This window comes from Prunus mume, linkage group LG4, assembly GCF_029339155.1.
Source record: "Prunus mume cultivar Tortuosa linkage group LG4, ASM2933915v1, whole genome shotgun sequence".
Taxonomy (NCBI): Eukaryota; Viridiplantae; Streptophyta; class Magnoliopsida; order Rosales; family Rosaceae; genus Prunus; species Prunus mume.
The window spans coordinates 12,874,328-12,895,045 of record NC_142701.1 but is presented as its reverse complement, the minus strand read 5'-3'; the positions used below and the strand labels follow the sequence as shown (position 1 = coordinate 12,895,045).

At 35.8% G+C, this 20,718-nt stretch overlaps 3 protein-coding genes across 6 annotated transcripts; 1 reads left to right on the top strand and 2 right to left on the bottom strand.

Moving 5' to 3' along the window:
- Positions 1-1,381: 1,381 nt before the first annotated feature.
- LOC148917943 (chaperonin CPN60-like 2, mitochondrial) lies at positions 1,382-6,173 on the bottom strand. The gene is made up of 12 exons (XM_089050547.1): positions 6,024-6,173; positions 5,441-5,572; positions 4,989-5,148; positions 4,638-4,813; positions 4,115-4,210; positions 3,916-4,020; positions 3,286-3,372; positions 3,081-3,170; positions 2,272-2,352; positions 2,123-2,191; positions 1,977-2,054; positions 1,382-1,645 (listed from the first exon to the last, which is right to left on the bottom strand). Exons 1-12 carry the CDS (start codon positions 6,081-6,083, stop codon positions 1,619-1,621), a joined length of 1,161 nt encoding a protein of 386 aa, XP_088906673.1. The 5' UTR covers positions 6,084-6,173; the 3' UTR covers positions 1,382-1,618.
- Positions 6,174-8,357: 2,184 nt separating this feature from the next.
- LOC148917942 (NDR1/HIN1-like protein 13) lies at positions 8,358-9,554 on the bottom strand. Its single transcript, XM_089050548.1, has one exon. The coding sequence runs from the start codon at positions 9,299-9,301 to the stop codon at positions 8,537-8,539; it is 765 nt and encodes a 254-aa protein (XP_088906674.1). The 5' UTR covers positions 9,302-9,554; the 3' UTR covers positions 8,358-8,536.
- A 5,943-nt stretch (positions 9,555-15,497) lies between these two features.
- On the top strand, positions 15,498-20,471 carry LOC103327705 (receptor-like serine/threonine-protein kinase ALE2). Of its 4 annotated transcripts, none has more exons than XM_089050009.1 (10): positions 15,498-15,944; positions 16,427-16,474; positions 16,889-17,011; positions 17,113-17,295; positions 17,384-17,479; positions 17,584-17,691; positions 17,781-18,449; positions 18,666-19,058; positions 19,195-19,438; positions 19,679-20,471. In XM_089050009.1, exons 1-10 carry the CDS (start codon positions 15,869-15,871, stop codon positions 20,352-20,354), a joined length of 2,616 nt encoding a protein of 871 aa, XP_088906135.1. In that variant the 5' UTR covers positions 15,498-15,868; the 3' UTR covers positions 20,355-20,471. The 4 variants fall into 4 exon arrangements, with proteins under 4 accessions (XP_088906135.1, XP_088906136.1, XP_088906137.1 ...); XM_089050012.1 differs by having other exon boundaries at positions 15,542-15,944; positions 17,384-17,498; XM_089050010.1 differs by lacking the exon at positions 16,427-16,474.
- The last annotated feature ends 247 nt before the right edge of the window (positions 20,472-20,718 follow it).

Below are 20,718 nucleotides of genomic sequence, written 5' to 3'. Positions count from 1 at the left end.
TTTAAAATTTTATCTAAATAGATGGTTTAAGGAATCTGTTGCGGATGAAAAAATTGTTAATTTTTAAAATTTTCTTTTTTACAGTGAACCCAACAACAATAGTTGCACTTGCAATGCAACTTGTAATTTATGTCCAACGAACTTTTAACCTTTATGTTTTTCCAATCATGATTGAATAATGGAAGTCAAAGATCAACCTAATTAATTGATCCCCCAACTTCCATAGTGTAATTTATTTCCTTTTAGTTTAACATTATCCATCTGTCCTTGGTGTTTTTATTGTTTTCTTAATTCATGCATTAATGAGTCAAATTTTTTTTTTTTTTGGTTGTTTTGTACTTCCAAATATGAAATTAATAAATAAAAAATTCATCCCAACCCCATTTACTTTCTCCACCAAAGAAAACCCCCTCAACCACTCTAGTGTGTACTCGATACATTTTCTTATGAATAAAATATTGAGAAAATCGAATTCGAGATATCTTTTAATATTAAAAATAATAATAAGGGACTTGTAGTTCGAGATATCTTTTAATATTTTTCTTATCCCTGTATCCTAAATCTAAGTTTGATTCCCAGCTCTGTATGAAAAATATTAGAAAACAATCAAAATAATCTCGAGCCGAAAGTTTTTCCCCTTGGGATGATTAGTGCTTGGCCAAAACTTTACGCCAAAGTGGGTTTGATGGTGCAAAGACTCTCCCTCTCTCAACCTTTCCAAATCCATCACCTTTTTTGTGTGTTAAAATGCATGTGCAAAAACGCTCAAGCACACACATATCATTTTCTTTGTAATTTAACATGTTCCCAGGGTCAAAAATGACTCAACACTAAATTCGTTGAAAGTAATTACTTGATTACTGCTAGAAATCCTTTTTTAACACAAATTCTTAATCCGCACTTTATAATCTGGCTTAACTCTAGCTAAAAATTAACTGTCCCGTCGATGGTAGATAGCATCAAACTAAAACAATTGGAGTTAAATCTTTGTGTTAGGAAAAGGTTATAAAAATATGAATTAGTTAAAAATAGATTTGTGATTAAAACACATTAAACTAATATTAATCACCTTGAGCACCCAATGTACATTGAGATTGTTAATTAAGTCATAATTAAGCAAGTGGTTAGCTGAAAAAAAAACTTGAGAAACACTTCTGAAGGATCTTCATATTCAGCAATTAATAAATCTTTTGGGTCTTTTTAACTGGAAAATCAGTTGTTTGTTCCAAGACTACTTAAGCTAGGACTTACTCCAGTGGGGAAAATACACAACAATAAAAATAAAAATAAAGTAAATTTGCAGGAAGGGAAAAGACACCTATTATTAAAAGGTGTGAACCTAGAAAGGCACACTACTTCCTGCTAGATGAATTAATAAGACTTTCTAAAAACAACATGCAAGGTATTTCTATTACACAAGATAAGGATTGACTTGGAACAATAGCAGCAGTGTTGTTATAACTGCTTTGTAACTTTCTAACAACCTGAGTCTTTAATTTGCATTGTCATTGTCAGCATACAAGATTTACCATAGGGCAGTCCTTGGATCTAAAGCATGCATTCCAAAACACAAAGACAAGGAGAAATGATGCCCCTGAAGAAGCGGCCAAACAGTCGCTCATCTCAGTTGAGTTGAAATAGAGTTCTGTTCAGTATGAGAGAAACCTATGCTTGTATAAATATTTAGTGAACGATAGTATCATTCAGTAGAACCAGATGAATAAAAATAGTGCTTAAGGTCATAGTTAATCATGTGCAAGAATTTGCGGAAAATTTTAAATTACATGCATATAACTAATTTAAGGACATATTCAAATTTTTACATCAAGTTATAATTCTAAAAACACACACACACACACACACACACTGTGATTTACATAATCAACAATAAGATGTACGAGAAATACATATGACCAATATATCAATAGAAGTTTAACTGACAACACTAGAAAAGGGAACTCTATGTAAGGGCATACCTCCTCACATCTTTCTTCAATCTGTTTCTTATCCCCACCTCCATGTAGAATGATGGTGTCGTCAAGAGAGACAGTCACCTGTTTTAAATTTGGTTATGATTTGCCAGACATATGAGTAAAACATATCATGCAGTGAAAATGCAAACCTTTTTTGCAGTACCAAGCATTTCAAACTGGACTTTGTCGAGAGTTAAACCACGATCTTTGGTGATAACCTGTATAATGAATGCATAATTACACTACTACAACTTACAAGTCAACATGTATATAATTTAATGCTTTGAAACTGTATTACCTCTCCCCCAGTAAGAACGGCGAGATCGTCTAAATTAGCTTTCCTGTTTTCCCCAAAACCAGGAGCTTTGATAGCACAAACCTAACAATATTCCACTTGTCACAATAGTGCATGTTGACATGAAAAAGTACAAAATTTATGTCAAAACATCATGCTAATTGGAAAACATAAAACGTAAAACGTATGTATAGATACTCGCCAATACAATACACTATTCATCCATTCATAATATGAGTAAGGAAAAATTTAGGACCCTAGTTGAAGAGATATACTTTGTAATATTTTAATTTTTTTAGTAATTCCCTGCAAACAATTTCCTTTCATGTTATAATAATTCTTCAACTCATATGGTTTCATTCAAAATAATCCCTTAGGGTTTCTAGGCAGATGATAAATCACACTTTCCAAGAAAAAATGCAGAAATGCTTACGTATATAGAAATGCAGCCATGCATGCATGAAAACATATATGATATATATATATATATATATATATATCACTGATATTTCTTCTCTCACACTATGATGAGATACATCTCCAATACGATTAATACATGTTTTTTTTTTTTTTGGGGTAAGAGATGCATGTTCTCAAAAGAGATATGTAGATATATAAATGTCTTCTTATACATGTTCTCAGATAAAGACATATCTACCAACACCATGCTGTCTCTAGAAGACACATTTTAGCTATCAAAATGTTTAGTATTTCACAACCAACTCATATAATTGAAATTGAAAATGAAACGACAAATACTTCTTGTATCATCTGATGCATGATGAACCTTGCACGGTAAGTCAAAAGCACACCTTAACCCCAGCATGATGTTTGTTGAGTATTAGCATAGCAAGTGGATCACCTTCGACATCCTCAGCCACAATAAGAAGTGGTCTAAGTTTCTGTTTAAAATTAGATGGAAAGAGGAACAGGAGATGAATATCTTATCTATATTTCAAATGATTATTTACTCATCGTTGAACATAAAAGGTAAACAATCAGAAACATGCTACTTACGTTTACTGCCAGCTCTAGTATTTTCACAAGTGAATTCAGGTCCGAAATTTTCTTTTCATAAATGAGGATCAGTGGGTTTTCCAGTTCCTGCAGACATGAAAATTGTAACTTCCATATTGCAGGTCAAATTAAATTATAAGTTAAGAGATTACACTGGTGAAATAAAGATCAAGCACGAAGGAAAGAAGAAAAAACAATAAAGACAGCATGTTACTTTTTACAAAAGTTTATAATTGAGTAGCCTCAAAACTATGGCAGAAACAAACACAAAATGACCACAGATATATAAACTGATGACAAGATAGATAAAGCATAAACCTTCAACTCAATAAAGACGAGAATACATAAGCAACTACATGAACAGGACCGTCACAAGAGTCCAAGACCAAAGTTAAGTCCGTGAATAATAGGGTAAATATGGCCAGGTTGAGATATTTTCAGACCCTCTGGTGCTAAGAGATTTTTTATTTTTATTTTTTTTAAATAAGTAAATTTGCCTTTTAAGGAATATACAGACAAGCAAAAGTTCACAATAATCCATTAGCAAATATTTAGTGCTGACATTGTTGTATCATAATTAGGAATAGGAACTAATCCACATTTCTGCTTACAGCAAATATCTGAACTTACACATTTCTGAGTCTTTTGGTCAGTGATAAAGTAAGGAGAAATGTAGCCTCTGCCTAGCTTCATCCCTTCCACCACTTCCAATTCATTATCCAAAGTATTCCCATCCTACAAAAATACGAAAATTTGAGGAACCATAACAAAAAACTCACATGTTTGTCAAACATAATAATTTAGAAAATAGAAATAAAAAGATGCTCACGGCAACAGTAATGACTCCTTCCTTCCCCACTTTCTCCATTGCTCTTGCTATCAGCTCTCCAATCTCTCGTTCACCATTTGCAGAAATAGTAGCAACCTATTTCATAATATTATTCAAGCCGGAATGTCCAATAAAACAATGATTCAGACATGTAGTGCAACTTATTTGTCATATGAAAATCCAGTCAGAGCAATCAACAATATGCATGAGCACAAACACTTCAAACCATCCACCTAAGCTTTAATTGGTATTTCAATGGAGAAACTATAATAATACCCTCAGCATGTTTCGAAAGGCTGCACTGCTCTCGTGTTTCTATGGAAAGACCCGTCATACAAGATAAAGTTGACGAGACTGATAAAGAGCACAACTTTCACCGAACTTATAGGAAATAGATTTTATCAATTACCAAAACCTGAAGACCTTTTTTAAAGTACATTCCCATCTATTTCCTGTCCTCATAGGAAGATCTGTATAATATGGTTTGGGATTTCAACATTTTTTTTCCAAGAAGTCACATCACCTGTGTAATCTCGTCTGGTGTGCTTATCATCAATGCTCTGCTTTTCAGATCAGAAACAACAGCATCAACTGCCATATTAATACCAATGCGCAAATCCATTGCATTTACCCCAGCAGCTATTGACTTGCAACCTTCTGTGAGTATTGCTTGGGTCAGGACAGTTGCACAAGTCGTACCTGGAATAAGATGATCAACACCTCTCCGAGAAAGACTTTAATATTTTAATTTACATGATCAATTTTGACATTTGAGCTTCCATTGTGCAACTAAAGTGAAGTCCCTGAGTCAGGCGGCCTATTCCTTAACATCAAATTTAGTTATGTTTATGAGATAGATTTGAGAAAGAAGTACCATCTCCTGCAGCAGTATTAGTAGCTTTAGCAACCTGCTTCACAAGATCGGCACCCACATTCTTGTACTTTCCCTTGAAACTAATGCTTTTCGCAACAGTAACACCATCCTTTGTGACCTTTGGATCCTTGTGACTGTTCTCAATTATCACATATCGACCCTGAATCAATCAACCAGCATGAGACAAAAGATAAAACCTCAGTGATTTTTCATTTCACTTTCGCTGTAAGAAATCAAATCTAGGACTACAAAGAATTCACTTCAACCATCAGCTACACGAGATTTGGTTCTCAGTACTGTTCCTTGTTCATGCAACTTATATTTATACTAGTAAAGAAATGTCCATTACACACTGAGCTCAACGGGAAATTATATTAATGAAGTATGACCAAAAAAAAAAAAAATACAAACAAACAAACCTAGATAGAAATGTAAGAATATTAATCCATTACCTTTGGTCCCATTGTAACTTTGACAGCCTCTGCCACCTCAGAGACACCTTGCAACAAAGCGGCGCGAGCCCCAACCCCGAAACTGATATCTTTTGCCACATAATTCCTATTACATATAACCCTACTACATACCTTTCCAAATCACATCAACAACCAACAAAAGAAAAAGTTCATAACCATCAGTCAGCAATGCATTGATGAACAAAAAACATTCAATAAGGAAATTTCAGAAAACTTGGAGTCTTTCATATTAAATCACCCAACTTAATCAATCAATCAAATTATGATCCTTCAAATATAACCATATGCTCCGTTTGGTTTTTAAGAAAATGCAGGAAATGAAACCAAACTAAATTTACAAACTTTGTGGTCATATTGAGCTTCTTATCATATGACAGTGCGAAACTAAGTTCATGTTTCATTTCCCAGAAACCAAAGAATAGCATGAACACTAAAAATGCAACATTCCCTTTTCCGCAAACTTTCCCAGAAGAGTTTTAAGAAAGAAGAAATGTAAAGCAAAATAGTATGAAATGCCATGAATGAAAATGTGAGCAAAAAAGAACAGAAAATTAGTAGCTACCAATTTCCTGGAAGTAGAAGAAGCGACGGAAGACGCTAATTTTGAAGCTATTCGATACATGGCCGGAATTGCACTCACAAAGACGCTGATGGGAGTGATGAGCGTCTGCAAAGAAAAACAGTGTTTTGGGTTTGAAAGTCAGGGGCTTTAGTAGGGTTTTAGCCTTTTAGAATGAGTAAATTTGGGTTTGGGCTTGCAATTAAGATTTATGAGCCTGTTGAGCCATATTGGGCCTCTTGAGATTTATGACCAATGGTCTTCTGTTTTTTTATTTTTTTATTTATTTATTTTTTCATAATGTTAATGTATCATCATCAAGAGAAATTATTGTATGATAGTAAGTCTTCTTTTGGTGTTATCAATTTATGTGTTATACTATGAACAAGTGACGAGTTTATAAAGTATCGATAAATATAAACATGTTATAGTCACATCACAACCAAAAATTATTAGATGTATCACCATAATCAACATTCACTACTTATAAGATCATTGTATTTTGAATAGGCTCGTCATATAAATAAAGCTGATGTGCCCTTGGCAACAGCCAAAAGTGAAGTGCAAGCTGCACACATAAATTAAACGAGAAATAGTGGCATCTCAAGATGAAGAATTGCCGTCTCTATGACTACGTCTTCTTTAGTTCTCCTCTTTCTTGTAATAGTGTTATTATTATACTTTACTGTTTTGTGGACCTTGTATTTCTCTCGGCTTTTTGCCTAGTTATGAAATTTCATCTTTCATACCAGAAAAAAAAAAAAAAAAAAAGGAAATGGTGCGGGGTAAGATATTCATCTCCTGCATGATGTGTCATACTCATTTGTATGCTAAGTTTAGTTTGATAAGATAAAGCACTTTATAATTAGTGGCGAGAATGCTTCTTCTTGCACATCACAATCAAAGATAACAATTATTATAAGCATCCGTCACCAAACACCAGCTTTATTATATCTACTGGTCATAAACATCGCTTGTAATGCCGTCTTGTTATCTCTACAATCTCAAAACGGGTCGTGTGAATATGGATGCTTTGGTCAGAAATTGTGGATTCTGTATACAAGTGAATCTTCCATCCAATAAAAAAGAATTGTACGATACACTAAGTGATCAATTGAGATGGTAAACGAATAAAAACTTTGGATGAAATTGCACGAATGATGGGATTCTTTATGGGTAGTGAAAATTGGTCAACAAAGTGCTTTAGTAGGTTATACCCATTGAGGGAATTTGCTATTGATGATGAATTTGTGCATTTGTCAAGTCAACTTTGTATGTTGTACAAAAACATAACTAAGTCAGACGCGTAAAGGTTCGACTCAATTTAAGTTTCTAATGACACATGAATTTTTGAATATCAACCGATATGACAATGATTCATTTGTTTTCATTCTACGTTTTTTCTCGACCTTATTCATTCATAATAAATAAGAAATTGTTACATTAATTGATTTTTCTAGTATTTATCGGGGCTAAGTTGCTAACCAGGAATGATGAAACAATCATGACATATTTGTAGCACATGCTATTCTGTCATTGTTAGCAGAGGAAGTGCTTTCCATGTTTCCAAACACAACATGCACTGCAGGCCAAAGCACTTCCTTTTACTAAAAAAATACTTTTGGGGCCACTCCTCACTGTTCAAACTTCAAAATTCAACTTCAATTATTGAAGCCGCGCCCACCGACACAAATATCAAACTTTTACTTACACATTACACAAACTTAAATACAAACTGAACTAAATTGCTTATTTTTCCTGGCATAACTGACATGAAAATGCAAAATAATGCCCACAACTGAAGGAAAAAAAAACATACTGGTTTCCATCTTTTTATTTCATTTTTGTAAACTACTGTTATTTTTCTGAATATATAATTTACCCACGAAAGAATCCAAACATCAAGATCTGGCCTAATGCGAGATTGAAAATATGAAAAAGGAGTTGAGTTTGTGGTTTGCTACCTACCGTTTGTGGTCGGGGACTCTACTAACCCGATGATAAGGGGTGTGCTTTGTCCGACTTCACCTGCCTAAAGTCAAGGAACAGCTCAAAACCACCCCTCACTCGAGAGGGTTTCAATCAAACAACTAATCACTTTAATGCTCAATTTAGTTACAAATCCACGCTACTATTAGGCTTATCAATTTCCTTTTTCTTTTCGCATCTATAAGAGTATTTGACCTTTTTCCCAAACTGCATGTTTGCACGTGTACAGTTCATAATACGACTAAATGGAAAACTGTGATAATATACATCTTGAAACAGATAATACCTAGCTAATACACAAACAATTTCTTAATACAACAAGTTAACAACTTGCTTTCTAACACAATATACAATATCAACCACCACCCTTTCATTAACAAAACATAATAAAAAATAATCACAAAATTAAATTCGCAAGAATATAAGACAAATAATACAAAATCTTAGAAAGAAAACAAAAAAAAAATTATATCACACCTTTTTTTCTTTTCCTTTTCTTTCTTTAATTTTGCAAATTCAATTTCCCCTCACAGGGTCCATTTCCAGATCTTGACTCTAACGTCAACCTTACACTTAGCGTTGGAAGTAGAAGCAGTGGCAGGAGCTTTAGCAGTTGGAAGAGAAGTTACCCTAATCCCCTCACACTTAACCCTAATTCCAATTCTTGGAGTCTTCAGCCCAAGCACCTTCACTCTCACTTTAGTGTCCAACCTGACCTTCAATGGCAGCCCACTTTTGCTCTTAATGTCAGCCTTCAAAGCACTCACTTCACTGCTCTGAAGCTCTTTCCCGCTGCTCGCGATCTTTGCCTTCAACAGCGTCGTGTTCTTCTTCCCATGCACAAAGGAAGGTATGATTCCGTCGCCGATGTCGACGTCGTTGGAGAAGATGGAGATGGCCATGGGGTTGTAGATGAACACGAGTTTCTTGTTAGGGTTTCGAGCGGTGATGTTCAGGTTGAAGCTGGAGGTGAGGTGGGAGTTGGTGGTGAAGTTTAAGGTTTGGAGCTTGAGGGAGGTAACGGAGAAGGAAGGGCGGTGGGGGCGGTAGAAGACGTAGAAGGCGGCGCCGAGGGCGGCGACGATGACGAGCTGGAGGAGGATGAGGAAGATGATCCAGAGGCAGCAGGAGCAGCAGCGGCTTCTGCTACGGCGGCGGTGGTGGGGTTGGGGACGGTAGGCTGGGCGCGTGTTGCTGTAGAGTTGGGCCTTAGTGGCGGGGAAGGCGGGGTTGGCTGCTGTGGCGGGGGCCGCCGTAGCCGGTTTCGCTGTAGGATAGACTCTGTCTGCCATGGTGTTTGTGTAGGAGAGAGAGAGGGAGATGGAGAAGGTGCTTGATAATTTTTTTTGAGAGAGAAAGGAAGGGACAAAAGTGTTTGCTTTTGTATTCGGGAGAGGAGATAAAGCTGGCTTGGTTCAGAAAGAGAGAGAGATGTTTGGGGCTTGTTTTGGAGCCTGGAGAGAGTAAAGAAAAAAGGTATGTGTTATTGGGTTATGGAAAAAGGAAGAGAGAGGGTATGGTGTTGTGAGGTGATGCAAGGTGGAATGGCAAGGTGGAATGGAAATTGGTAAAGAGAGAGGAACGGAGATAGCAACATCATAACCAAAAGCCTAATTAATAATCTTTAGATCATGCCCACACTTGTCATGGGCGCGTGGTGAACAGATTTGCATTTACTTATATGAGACGAATTTGTACTTGAATCTGATCAGTTCGTTGCAACTTGCAATTGTAACTTTAGATATTTTTTCCTATAACCTTTGCCGACGCCCTACGCCTCTTGCATATTGTTCAATCCAAAATGATTTTTTTTTGTAAGTCTGTACTAAGCTTTTATACAATAATACTAACTTTGTTCAGTCCTGGTAATTGGAGAGAGTCTTTGGAGAGTCTTTTTCACTTATACAGTACCTTATATTATCTTGTCTCCTAGATAAGGTGAGACTCTGTATTGAGAGTGTATTTGCTGCAAGGGAAGGGATCCCTATTTATACATGCATCATTCGAAAGCATTGCCTATCAAAAAGCTTTTGAGTGTCCTTTTTGCGTTATACTAGGTTTGTTTCAATTCATATTGTATTAGAAATCCTATTAACACTTGTGTTATACTTTAATAAGCTATGTACAAGTGTTTATCTCATAAGGTTAAGTTCTATTCCCTAATCAATCAAAATACTCTAGTCCTTTTAGGATTAGAAGATCATCTTTCATGGACTAAGACAATAAATTGTCTCACATTTTTCCCCCGGGAAAATCACCACGCTTGCTCATATAATTCATAATATAATTACTAAGAATTCATATAATAATATGAATGAATTGATGTATTTATTCCGCCTTAAAATATATAATTAGTCAGTCTATTGAATAATGCAGGTACATCGTTCTTTCATGGGAATATAAGAAGAATTGATGATGCTGATTTCCCAAAAAGAAAAGAATAATTGATGTGTAAGAGACAAAAATAACATGTTTAATTAAGTTTAATTGATTAAATTTGACAATAATAGAGTGCATCACACGCGACTAGATGAAATTAACCAGACATACAGATATCGATCTCCATCTCACCTGCTTTTGGACTCAGTCTCTCACACACACACGCACACACAGCTGCGTATGGCACACGTGTGAAGATGATGTCCACTGTTCATCATGGAAGTGGAGGACAATCTTTCCACGACACAGATGTATCATCTACTTCTTTTATATGTAGGCATCCCTTAAATAATTATTTGTGGGCTCAATTTATATTCATATTGTATTTCAACCATTCATTTCAAGTAAATAATTTGGAAGCCGTAATGTAAATTATGATTCATAAAATAAACGAATACGATATTTCAAGAAAAAACTAAAATGATAATTATTAATTAAGTCGTTAAATAATTTTGAATTAGAATAATATTTTTTGAAGTGATATTTTTGAGAGAATACATGAAAAATAAACAGTTTAAATTATTAAATATAAGACGGAGTAGGCACTGCAAAGATCTATAAATTGAAGCTCCCCTGATAATGTATATATAAAACCTTGTTGCAAGACTTAGCTTCTGGTACAGTTATTAATCATGAAGAAGAGGTCAAGCTTGTATATTTGTTAATTTACTCCTGACCGGCCCTTAATCTATAATACTTGATAGAATCATGTGACATATTATGTCACACACATGATTATATTTTCATAACAAATACAATCATATACTTTTATAATTAATTTAAGTACGATATATATATATAATACGTTATTAAACATTTTTAAAAATATTGTGTATACTAACCATGAGTATTTAATGAATGTTTAAAATTTTATCTAAATAGATGGTTTAAGGAATCTGTTGCGGATGAAAAAATTGTTAATTTTTAAAATTTTCTTTTTTACAGTGAACCCAACAACAATAGTTGCACTTGCAATGCAACTTGTAATTTATGTCCAACGAACTTTTAACCTTTATGTTTTTCCAATCATGATTGAATAATGGAAGTCAAAGATCAACCTAATTAATTGATCCCCCAACTTCCATAGTGTAATTTATTTCCTTTTAGTTTAACATTATCCATCTGTCCTTGGTGTTTTTATTGTTTTCTTAATTCATGCATTAATGAGTCAAATTTTTTTTTTTTTTGGTTGTTTTGTACTTCCAAATATGAAATTAATAAATAAAAAATTCATCCCAACCCCATTTACTTTCTCCACCAAAGAAAACCCCCTCAACCACTCTAGTGTGTACTCGATACATTTTCTTATGAATAAAATATTGAGAAAATCGAATTCGAGATATCTTTTAATATTAAAAATAATAATAAGGGACTTGTAGTTCGAGATATCTTTTAATATTTTTCTTATCCCTGTATCCTAAATCTAAGTTTGATTCCCAGCTCTGTATGAAAAATATTAGAAAACAATCAAAATAATCTCGAGCCGAAAGTTTTTCCCCTTGGGATGATTAGTGCTTGGCCAAAACTTTACGCCAAAGTGGGTTTGATGGTGCAAAGACTCTCCCTCTCTCAACCTTTCCAAATCCATCACCTTTTTTGTGTGTTAAAATGCATGTGCAAAAACGCTCAAGCACACACATATCATTTTCTTTGTAATTTAACATGTTCCCAGGGTCAAAAATGACTCAACACTAAATTCGTTGAAAGTAATTACTTGATTACTGCTAGAAATCCTTTTTTAACACAAATTCTTAATCCGCACTTTATAATCTGGCTTAACTCTAGCTAAAAATTAACTGTCCCGTCGATGGTAGATAGCATCAAACTAAAACAATTGGAGTTAAATCTTTGTGTTAGGAAAAGGTTATAAAAATATGAATTAGTTAAAAATAGATTTGTGATTAAAACACATTAAACTAATATTAATCACCTTGAGCACCCAATGTACATTGAGATTGTTAATTAAGTCATAATTAAGCAAGTGGTTAGCTGAAACTAATTAATGACAACTAGTGCCAGCTGATGGATGGTAGTAGGTAAGAGTTCTTGTTATAAATTATAATAATACTATTTTTTTTACAAATGATGGAAAAGTTTCATTAGAAAAGGAGGTTTATTATCATCACCAACAATTCATGATGGAGGGTATTTCTTGCCAAATTAACTAGGTCAAGGTTTCTATTAGCAACAGCTCTAAGGTTATGGGTCATTGTTATCACGAGATCGATTGATATACATGAGAAATAGAAATGCCTCAAAGCTTAATTGGGTGGGGTATGGCTGGTCCTGGTTATGAGATTTTGAGGACCTTATACGAAATTTAAACTGAGACTCTCACATAATTTAATACGCAAATAGTAAAAATAATAATTTTCCATAACTTTAATGTCATAAAACAATTATTTTTATATAACGAAATTTCATCATCAACAATGGCACAAATTTTGAGTGGTCTTTATGAATTTAGGAATTGGGATATTCATGTTTTGGTGTTGAAATTCCTGAATTTGAAATAAAAACAAAAATTCTCAAAGGATTGAACAAAAGAGCGAAAGAGAGATTGATGAATGATGATGATTTACTTTTTTTTTTTCTTTTCTTTTGGTGTTGATTGGAGGTGAAAGTGTGAGGGTATATATACTGATGGATTATATATATATATATATATATATATATATTTTACAAAGAAAAAAAAGTAGTTTGTAAAGAATAAAAATGCACACCCAAGGACTTTATTTCTACCCAAAAAGGCCTTAAATGAAGAGAAATGCGCTTGAAACCAAACCAGCCAAACACACGCTTGTGTCAATGTGCTGCGTGCTGAAATATATATAAAATGTTTATAATATTAATATATATAATATGCAAGTAAAATATTTTCGAGGGCCTTCAAAAATTGGGGGTCATGTGCAGTAGCGGCATTTGCACACCCCAGGGCCGCCCTAAGTGGGGGGTGCCTATGTGCCAGACTATATATGACAAGTATCGTCTAGTTAAAACATATCATGTGTTAGAAGTTTTATGTATATATAGTTCGAATTATGTATATGTTGTTGGTTAAAATAACGTCAATGAGATTTAAACTCAGCGCTTATTCCAACAAAATGTAAATTAAATACCACAAAACAAAATGATCATTGACTAATCTTAAATCCAATTTGTTCGACATTTAAACTCTAACCCAAACAACTTTCTCCTTCCTCTTCTCCTCCAAGACCTCTAATGTTGTATTGCTCGTTTTAACACAATTTTCCACTTCAACCCAAAAGGATGTGCTCATATTTATAATAAAAAAATACATATTGGGTTTGAAACTCAAAGTGTAAAACATCAACCCAGCCCAAAATAAAAGGTTGGATCAGGTCAATTTGAGCCCATAATCAATTGGTTTCCAAGAAGAAAACCCACTTGATTTACATTAATTAATTCGCAATTTACTTGAGGTCAAACTCGAACCGACGACATGTCCCTTCCCTTGTGCACTATGACAAAATACCTAACTAATCAAGTCAAGAAAAAACAACACAAAAGTTTAAAACCAGCCCAACGATCCAAAACGAACTAATTACACTTTAAGAACTTTTGGGTCAATGCAAATTAAATATTAATGGCTAATGCTAAGAAGGGGTCCATTCATCTATGGTTGATTTTGACAAACCACTAGGAAATGGAAATAGCAATCGCAGTGTCTTATTGAGGTGTAAGCAAAGCATCATGGACGACAAAAAGCTATTTGATTAATTTCTATGTCAATATCATAAAGTGTGTAAATATGTTCCATTATCATTGAGGTGGTAACACAATTGACAAGGCTATAGTTAATTAGGTTTAAGGATTGATAGAAATAGAGAAACTTGGTATATGTGGTTTCATTTGCCGAGAAAATATTTTATATAATTGTAACGTCATATGACATGTTGATGTTGTGCAATCATCAAAATTGTATCTTAAGATGTAAATTTCAATCACACTACTTCGATTTAATGGAGTGACAAAAAAAAATTGCCGCAGTCAATGCCACCGACATATACGAGAGACTTGTAAATCTGGTGAGTGATTGACGCCAATTATAGCAAGCACGGTCAATTATGTAGGGGAAAATATGGCAGCCATGGCCAACACAGCACATGGTTCCTAAACAACTACCAAATCTTTTAGGCTTGTCGCTTATAGAAACACCATCTATTTGCTATGTACATGAAGATGCCAATGTGTTTAGATGTTTCTGATACCATCTTTTTTGTTGGTTTAGGATTTCAATTTGGTGTTGAAAATTCTTGGAAAATTTTCATTCTCATAAGAGCCCATTAGTCGCATTGAATTGTCAAATGTTGGCAGCGTGGGCAAATTTGCCACATTAGTCATGTGGAGTGGGGTATTTTGGGACATAAACTTGAACACACAACATCACAAGCAAAATATTTGCATGTGCAAATTTTGGTCCCATGACACTTGATATGGAATGAGCTTCTGCTTGCCATCCACACAAAACAACAACTAACCTTGACCAAAAAAAAAAAAACTAACTTTTATGTCAATCTATAAAACCTGCTTACGACATGAGTTAAGTTTTCTCGTTAAATATATTGTTGTAAGAATATTGAGCTGTTAGATTGTCAATTTAGTTATGTCACGATAAAGAAAATACTACACTTTCCATTGTACTACATGGTCGTCTTCTGCAATGACCATTGAAGCACTAGCAATCTAGAATATAGCCTATTGGTCACACAAAACAAATCGCTATTGGAAGTGGAACTTTGACATAACAAGCATATTCCTTTGCATACCACATTCATATTTCAAACCTGAATGAAACTGATGTGGAATAATAATTGCCCTCAATTAGTTGAAAAGAAATCAAGAATATCCACATTAGATTAAAAGAATACAGTGTCTTCCATGCTTTTCAAACCATATAATAAAATTTTATTAATCTTGGATCTCTCTCTCTCTCTCTCTCTCCTCTATTTGTGTTCCACCTACTACCTTACGGAAAAGTTTCTAATTTGGACTTATACTGCTTTTAAGTGGACTGTGTGCTGCTTTTTGCTTGATCAGTTGCCGCAACCTTTAATCACTCCCATGACAAAAAGGACAATTCCACTAGAACTCTCTAAGCTTTCCAAATTCAAGAGCTTATTAGTCTCTAAAAGACAGCGATTGGGTTTTTCCCACCTAATCCATTCTTCTTGTTTCACTCAAAATGCCTCTCATTACTTCTTTGGTACTATATGTGGGTCTGCCTCTGTACCTCTAAACTTACCATGAGGTTGCTTCATTAAAGGCCATGCTTTGGTTCAGGGCGCTCTTGTGCCAGTTTGTTCTCTCTGCCTTGTCTGCTCCTCACTTCTGTGGTTGAATGATGAGAGCTGAGATCTTGAGAATTGAGCTCCACCTTCTCTGACTCTGCTAATGAAATGGGCATGCAACTGAATCTGCTGCTTGTGCAAATGTGTTTGATTGTTGGTGTCTTGCCATTCCACGGATCTGCAGGTAACAAGTTTGAATTTTTAGTGTCTGGTTTGGTTTTTTTATACTTAAATATATTTGATCAAGTACAATATGATCTCTTCATTAATTTAAATTTTTAACCAATTTGAGGATCTGGGTTCTCTGAAGCAAGTGTTTCTGTGATCAAGAAATAGGGAAAATGGTCCTCACGTTTCAATGTTTTTCTTTCTATCATATCATTTCCTTCGCAAGTGATCATGGATCACAAACGATCAATTGGATCACTTGCAATGGTGTTTGGTTTTCATAACTCTGTTCTTTGAGCTTGGAAGTTCATCAGTTTGATCTGAAACCTTGGGCCACATTCCTGCAGGTCATTTTCTGGTGATTTTTAATTTCGAAAATGACAAAAATTATGTAGTGAGTAAGGGTGCATGATTTCAATAACTTGCCCTGAGCAGTTCCTTACTGTACTTGCTTATTCTAACTTCTGAGCAGTAAGAGTTATTGCTCAAATGTGACAGGATTCCTGAAGCACCGAAATATTTCTCAGTTTAGTCTTTTCATAAAAGGTGAAGAATTGATCAACATTGTGAATTACACCTTTCCAGCTGAAATAAATGTCAATATTGTAACTTCAAAATTGCACTCTGAGAGCCACTCGCTCAGTATTCTGCCGTCAGAAGCATGGTCCCTTTCATGGTTGCCTACCCTTAAGGGACACCAGTTTGTCAACTACAATGTAGTAGATAATTAGAGTAAGCTGACAAACTTGTGTCCCAAGTGCGAAACCCCGCTACCCCATTGTATGAACTTTCTAGTTATCTACTACATTGTAGTAGATAACTAGAAAGTTCATAGGAAGAGAAATAGCAACATGATAAGTTAAATAGCTGTTTTCTGATACGTTAGATAGCTGTTTTGCTCTCTCCTCAGAACTAGTTATGAGCAATTATTTTCTGAATGGATGTGTTTGTATGCTACAGAACATGCCGTCTCTCCTAAATCTCCTCTAAGCTTTGGCTGGAAAAGACACAAAAAGTTAGTAGCACTACCTCCCAGAAAAGCATTCCACCACGTATTGCCTTCAGACTACTCCCCAGATAAAGGTAATGGAGTCTAAAAGTAGTTTTATTTGCCAACTATGAACTAGCAAATGAAAAAAATGTGCCTGTTCCTATTACTAATTCAGATTCTTTTCTTTTTATAGCCACCCATCCTCATAGTGCCATATGGCCCTCAAGTATTGCAGCTCCACCTACATCCTCTGAAGGTCCTGCAAAGAAATGGGTGCATGGTCCTATATCTTCTCCTTCAATTTCACATCACAAGCATCACCACAAAAGCAAAAAGTTCCACAGCTCTGCTCCAGAACCAACTTACAGTCGACAAGGTTCAAAACTTTGGCGTTTGTCTTACCAATAGATGTACAGTTCATTCATGAAATGTATTTATCTGAAGAATATTTATGAAATGTATAGGCCCTGCAGTCTCCCCCATTCAATCCCCCTTCTCTTCAACAAGTAGCTGGGCTGCAGCTGCACCATCACCAACAACTCTCACAAGCCACTATAATAGTATGGAAGCCTCATTTCAGTTTGGTAGCTTTAACCACAGTGTACTTACTTTATCTACCTAACTATGATTTGAATTAAGTTGTGATTTTTTTCGTCTCTTCTAGTGCCTGTTTTTCCACCTACAGTTTCTCCAGTGGGATCTTCCCTGAAGAATACGAAGGCCCCACCACCATCACCAATTCTGGCACTACCACCTCCACCTCCCAGTGAAGGTATGTACTCTGCCTTTCTATTTTATTTGAAAATAGTTCACAATTTTTTATCTTCAAAAAATAGTAACTGTGCTTAAACATGCGTGTAGATTGTTCATCAATCACTTGCACAGAGCCATTAACATATACACCTCTTGGCTCAAGCTGCGGTTGTGTGCGGCCAATTCAAGTTCAACTCCAACTAGGTGTTGCAATATACACATTCTTCCCTTTAGTTTCAGAGCTGGCTGAAGAAATTGCAGCCAGTGTGGCACTAAACCATAGCCAAGTTCGAATTATGGGAGCAGATGCGGTCAGTCAGCAGCTAGAAAAAAGCGCTGTCCTCATTAACTTGGTACCTACAGGAATAACATTTGATGGCACTACTGCATTCCAAATCTATGAAAAGTTCTGGCGCAGACAGGTTTCCATAAAGCCTTCCCTCTTTGGAGATTATGAAGTTTTCTATGTTCACTATCCAGGTCTTCCACCTTCTCCCCCTTCAGCATCCTCAAGCATTTCTACTACAGATGACGGGCCATACACTGGAAAAGACAACAATGGAAGGGCAATAAAACCTCTTGGAGTTGATGTACCAAGGAGAAAAAGAGATGGGCTCGGAAAAAGTATGATTGCTGTGATTGTTGTATCATCTTTCACAGCCTTTCTTTTATGTGTCGGAGTTGTTTGGCTTTTGTTGCTGAAATGTGGACCATGTCACTCACGTCAACTGGAAAAGTTTCCACAAACTTTGACATCCTCTCCTACAAAACTCTCAGGTATTTTGAAATGCAGCCAAATTCTCCCTGACCTTAAGGCAGTTTACTCACAACAAGCTTATAACATTAATTTTATTTTGAGCATGTTGCACAACTATATATAATCTATAGCGAGATGTTAATGGAAGTTCCTTTCATTTTTAGTCATTATTCATTCATAGTACAGTTGGAACTCTTCCAAGTTACTCCAGAATATTAACAAAATCTACTCAACAGGGCCTCCGAGGTCGGTGATGTTCGGAAGCATGCGTGGTTCTGGATCAACATCCTTGAGTTCTGGCACACTGAATTATACTGGATCTGCTAAAACCTTCACTTTGAACGACATGGAGAGAGCCACTAATAATTTTGATGCTTCAAGAATACTTGGAGAAGGTGGTTTTGGGCTTGTTTACAGTGGCATTTTGGATGATGGAAGAGAGGTGGCAGTGAAGGTTCTCAAGAGAGAAGATCATCATGGTAGCCGTGAATTCTTGGCGGAAGTTGAGATGCTAAGCCGTCTTCACCATAGAAATTTGGTTAAATTGATTGGTATCTGTACTGAGGGCCATACTCGCTGCCTAGTCTATGAACTTGTTCCAAATGGGAGTGTTGAATCCCATTTACATGGTAGATACAAGTTTTAAAAAATTAATTTCTACATCAATACTTCAACATTTGTTTGGTTGAAATGCTAGATATTTAGTTGCTTAAATGATTGGACATGGCTTTGAATTATGAGTGGCTTATTCTTGTGTTCTTTCAGGCATTGACAAGGAAACTGATCCGCTTGATTGGGATGCCAGAATAAAGATTGCCCTGGGTGCAGCTAGGGGCTTAGCTTATCTCCATGAAGACTCAAATCCTCGCGTAATACATCGTGATTTCAAGGCTAGCAATATCTTGTTGGAATATGATTGTACACCCAAAGTTTCAGATTTTGGATTGGCTAGAGCGGCATTAGAAGAGGGAAAGAGACATATTTCAACACATGTTATGGGAACTTTTGGGTATGAACTTCTTTACCATCAAGTATATATATATGTGTGTGTGTGTGTGTGTGTGTGTGTGTGTGCATATATACAAGTAATACTTTTGCCAGACATTTTTGATATGTTATGTTGCCAGACTGTTGTCTAAAAACCAGTGATATAATGAATTCTTAATGGAATTGTGTGGTCCAAGTTGTACATAAATATGGCAACTTATTAGTTTAACATAAACACGCTCTATCTTGTTTCTTGCTCCAGTTATTTAGCTCCGGAGTATGCAATGACCGGCCATCTCTTAGTGAAAAGTGACGTTTACAGCTATGGTGTAGTCCTTCTTGAGCTTCTATCAGGGAGAAAACCTGTGGACCTGTCACAACCTCCAGGCCAAGAAAACCTTGTTGCTTGGGCTCGCCCGCTCCTCACAAGCAAGGAGGGGCTAGAAATGATAATAGACCCAGCCTTAAAGCCATCCGATATCTCATGGGATAGTGTGACCAAGGTAGCAGCAATTGCTTCAATGTGTATACAACCAGAAGTATCTCACCGGCCTTTCATGGGCGAGGTTGTGCAGGCCTTAAAGCTAGTATGCAACGAGTTCAAAGAAACACAAGAAGTAGGAGCTTCAACAAGTTGTGGCCAAGATGATCTCTTCATTCATATAGATAGTGGCAACTTGGAAGTCTCACAATCACTGCAGGAGCAGGAGCTGCCGGGGTTTGGTGCTGGCCATGGCACCAAGATACCATCAACATCAGATCTTTTAAGTGCACCTGTGGGACTTGAGGTTGAGGGGCAGGAGTTTGGGTCTTTTAGGAGGTACTCTAGTTCAGGGCCACTGAGGACGGGGAAGAGGAAGCAGTTTTGGCAGAGACTAAGAAGTCTGTCTAGAGGCAGCATGAGTGAACGTGGAGTTCCAATGAAATTATGGCTCTGAAGCCACATAAACTGGTGTTTGTTGTATCTTCTTTTCATTTAAAGTGCACCTCCCGAAAGGGTTTGAGGCATAAATAGATTTACCATTAGTAATGGAAGGGTGATATTCCAAGAAAAATGGGGCAAAGAAATATGAAGAAAGGGTTTATTTTTAGGGAGATTCACTATTATACCCAATATAGGGGCTCAAATTTTAGAAAAACCTACATGAAATGACTTTACAAACATACCCAAAGCCCGTTTACAACATAACAAAGATGCTTCAAACTTTCTATTACAAAACTGCCATCGATTTCTTAAAACAAGTCCAACGCCAAAACCTCATAAAAAAACCCCGAAACACTCGATAGGGCATCAAAGTAATT

Coding starts and splice junctions, on each gene's coding strand:
- LOC148917943 (XM_089050547.1), bottom strand. CDS start 6,083: ATGTATCGAATAGCTTCAAAATTAGCGTCTTCCGTCGCTTCTTCTACT. Junction 4,211..4,637: donor CACCAGACGAGATTACACAG/GTGATGTGACTT, acceptor ATTATGAAATAG/GTTGCTACTATTTCTGCAAA. Junction 2,055..2,122: donor TGCTTGGTACTGCAAAAAAG/GTTTGCATTTTC, acceptor AATTTAAAACAG/GTGACTGTCTCTCTTGACGA.
- LOC148917942 (XM_089050548.1), bottom strand. CDS start 9,301: ATGGCAGACAGAGTCTATCCTACAGCGAAACCGGCTACGGCGGCCCCC.
- LOC103327705 (XM_089050009.1), top strand. CDS start 15,869: ATGGGCATGCAACTGAATCTGCTGCTTGTGCAAATGTGTTTGATTGTT. Junction 17,296..17,383: donor ACCAACTTACAGTCGACAAG/GTTCAAAACTTT, acceptor TGAAATGTATAG/GCCCTGCAGTCTCCCCCATT. Junction 19,059..19,194: donor TGTTGAATCCCATTTACATG/GTAGATACAAGT, acceptor GTGTTCTTTCAG/GCATTGACAAGGAAACTGAT.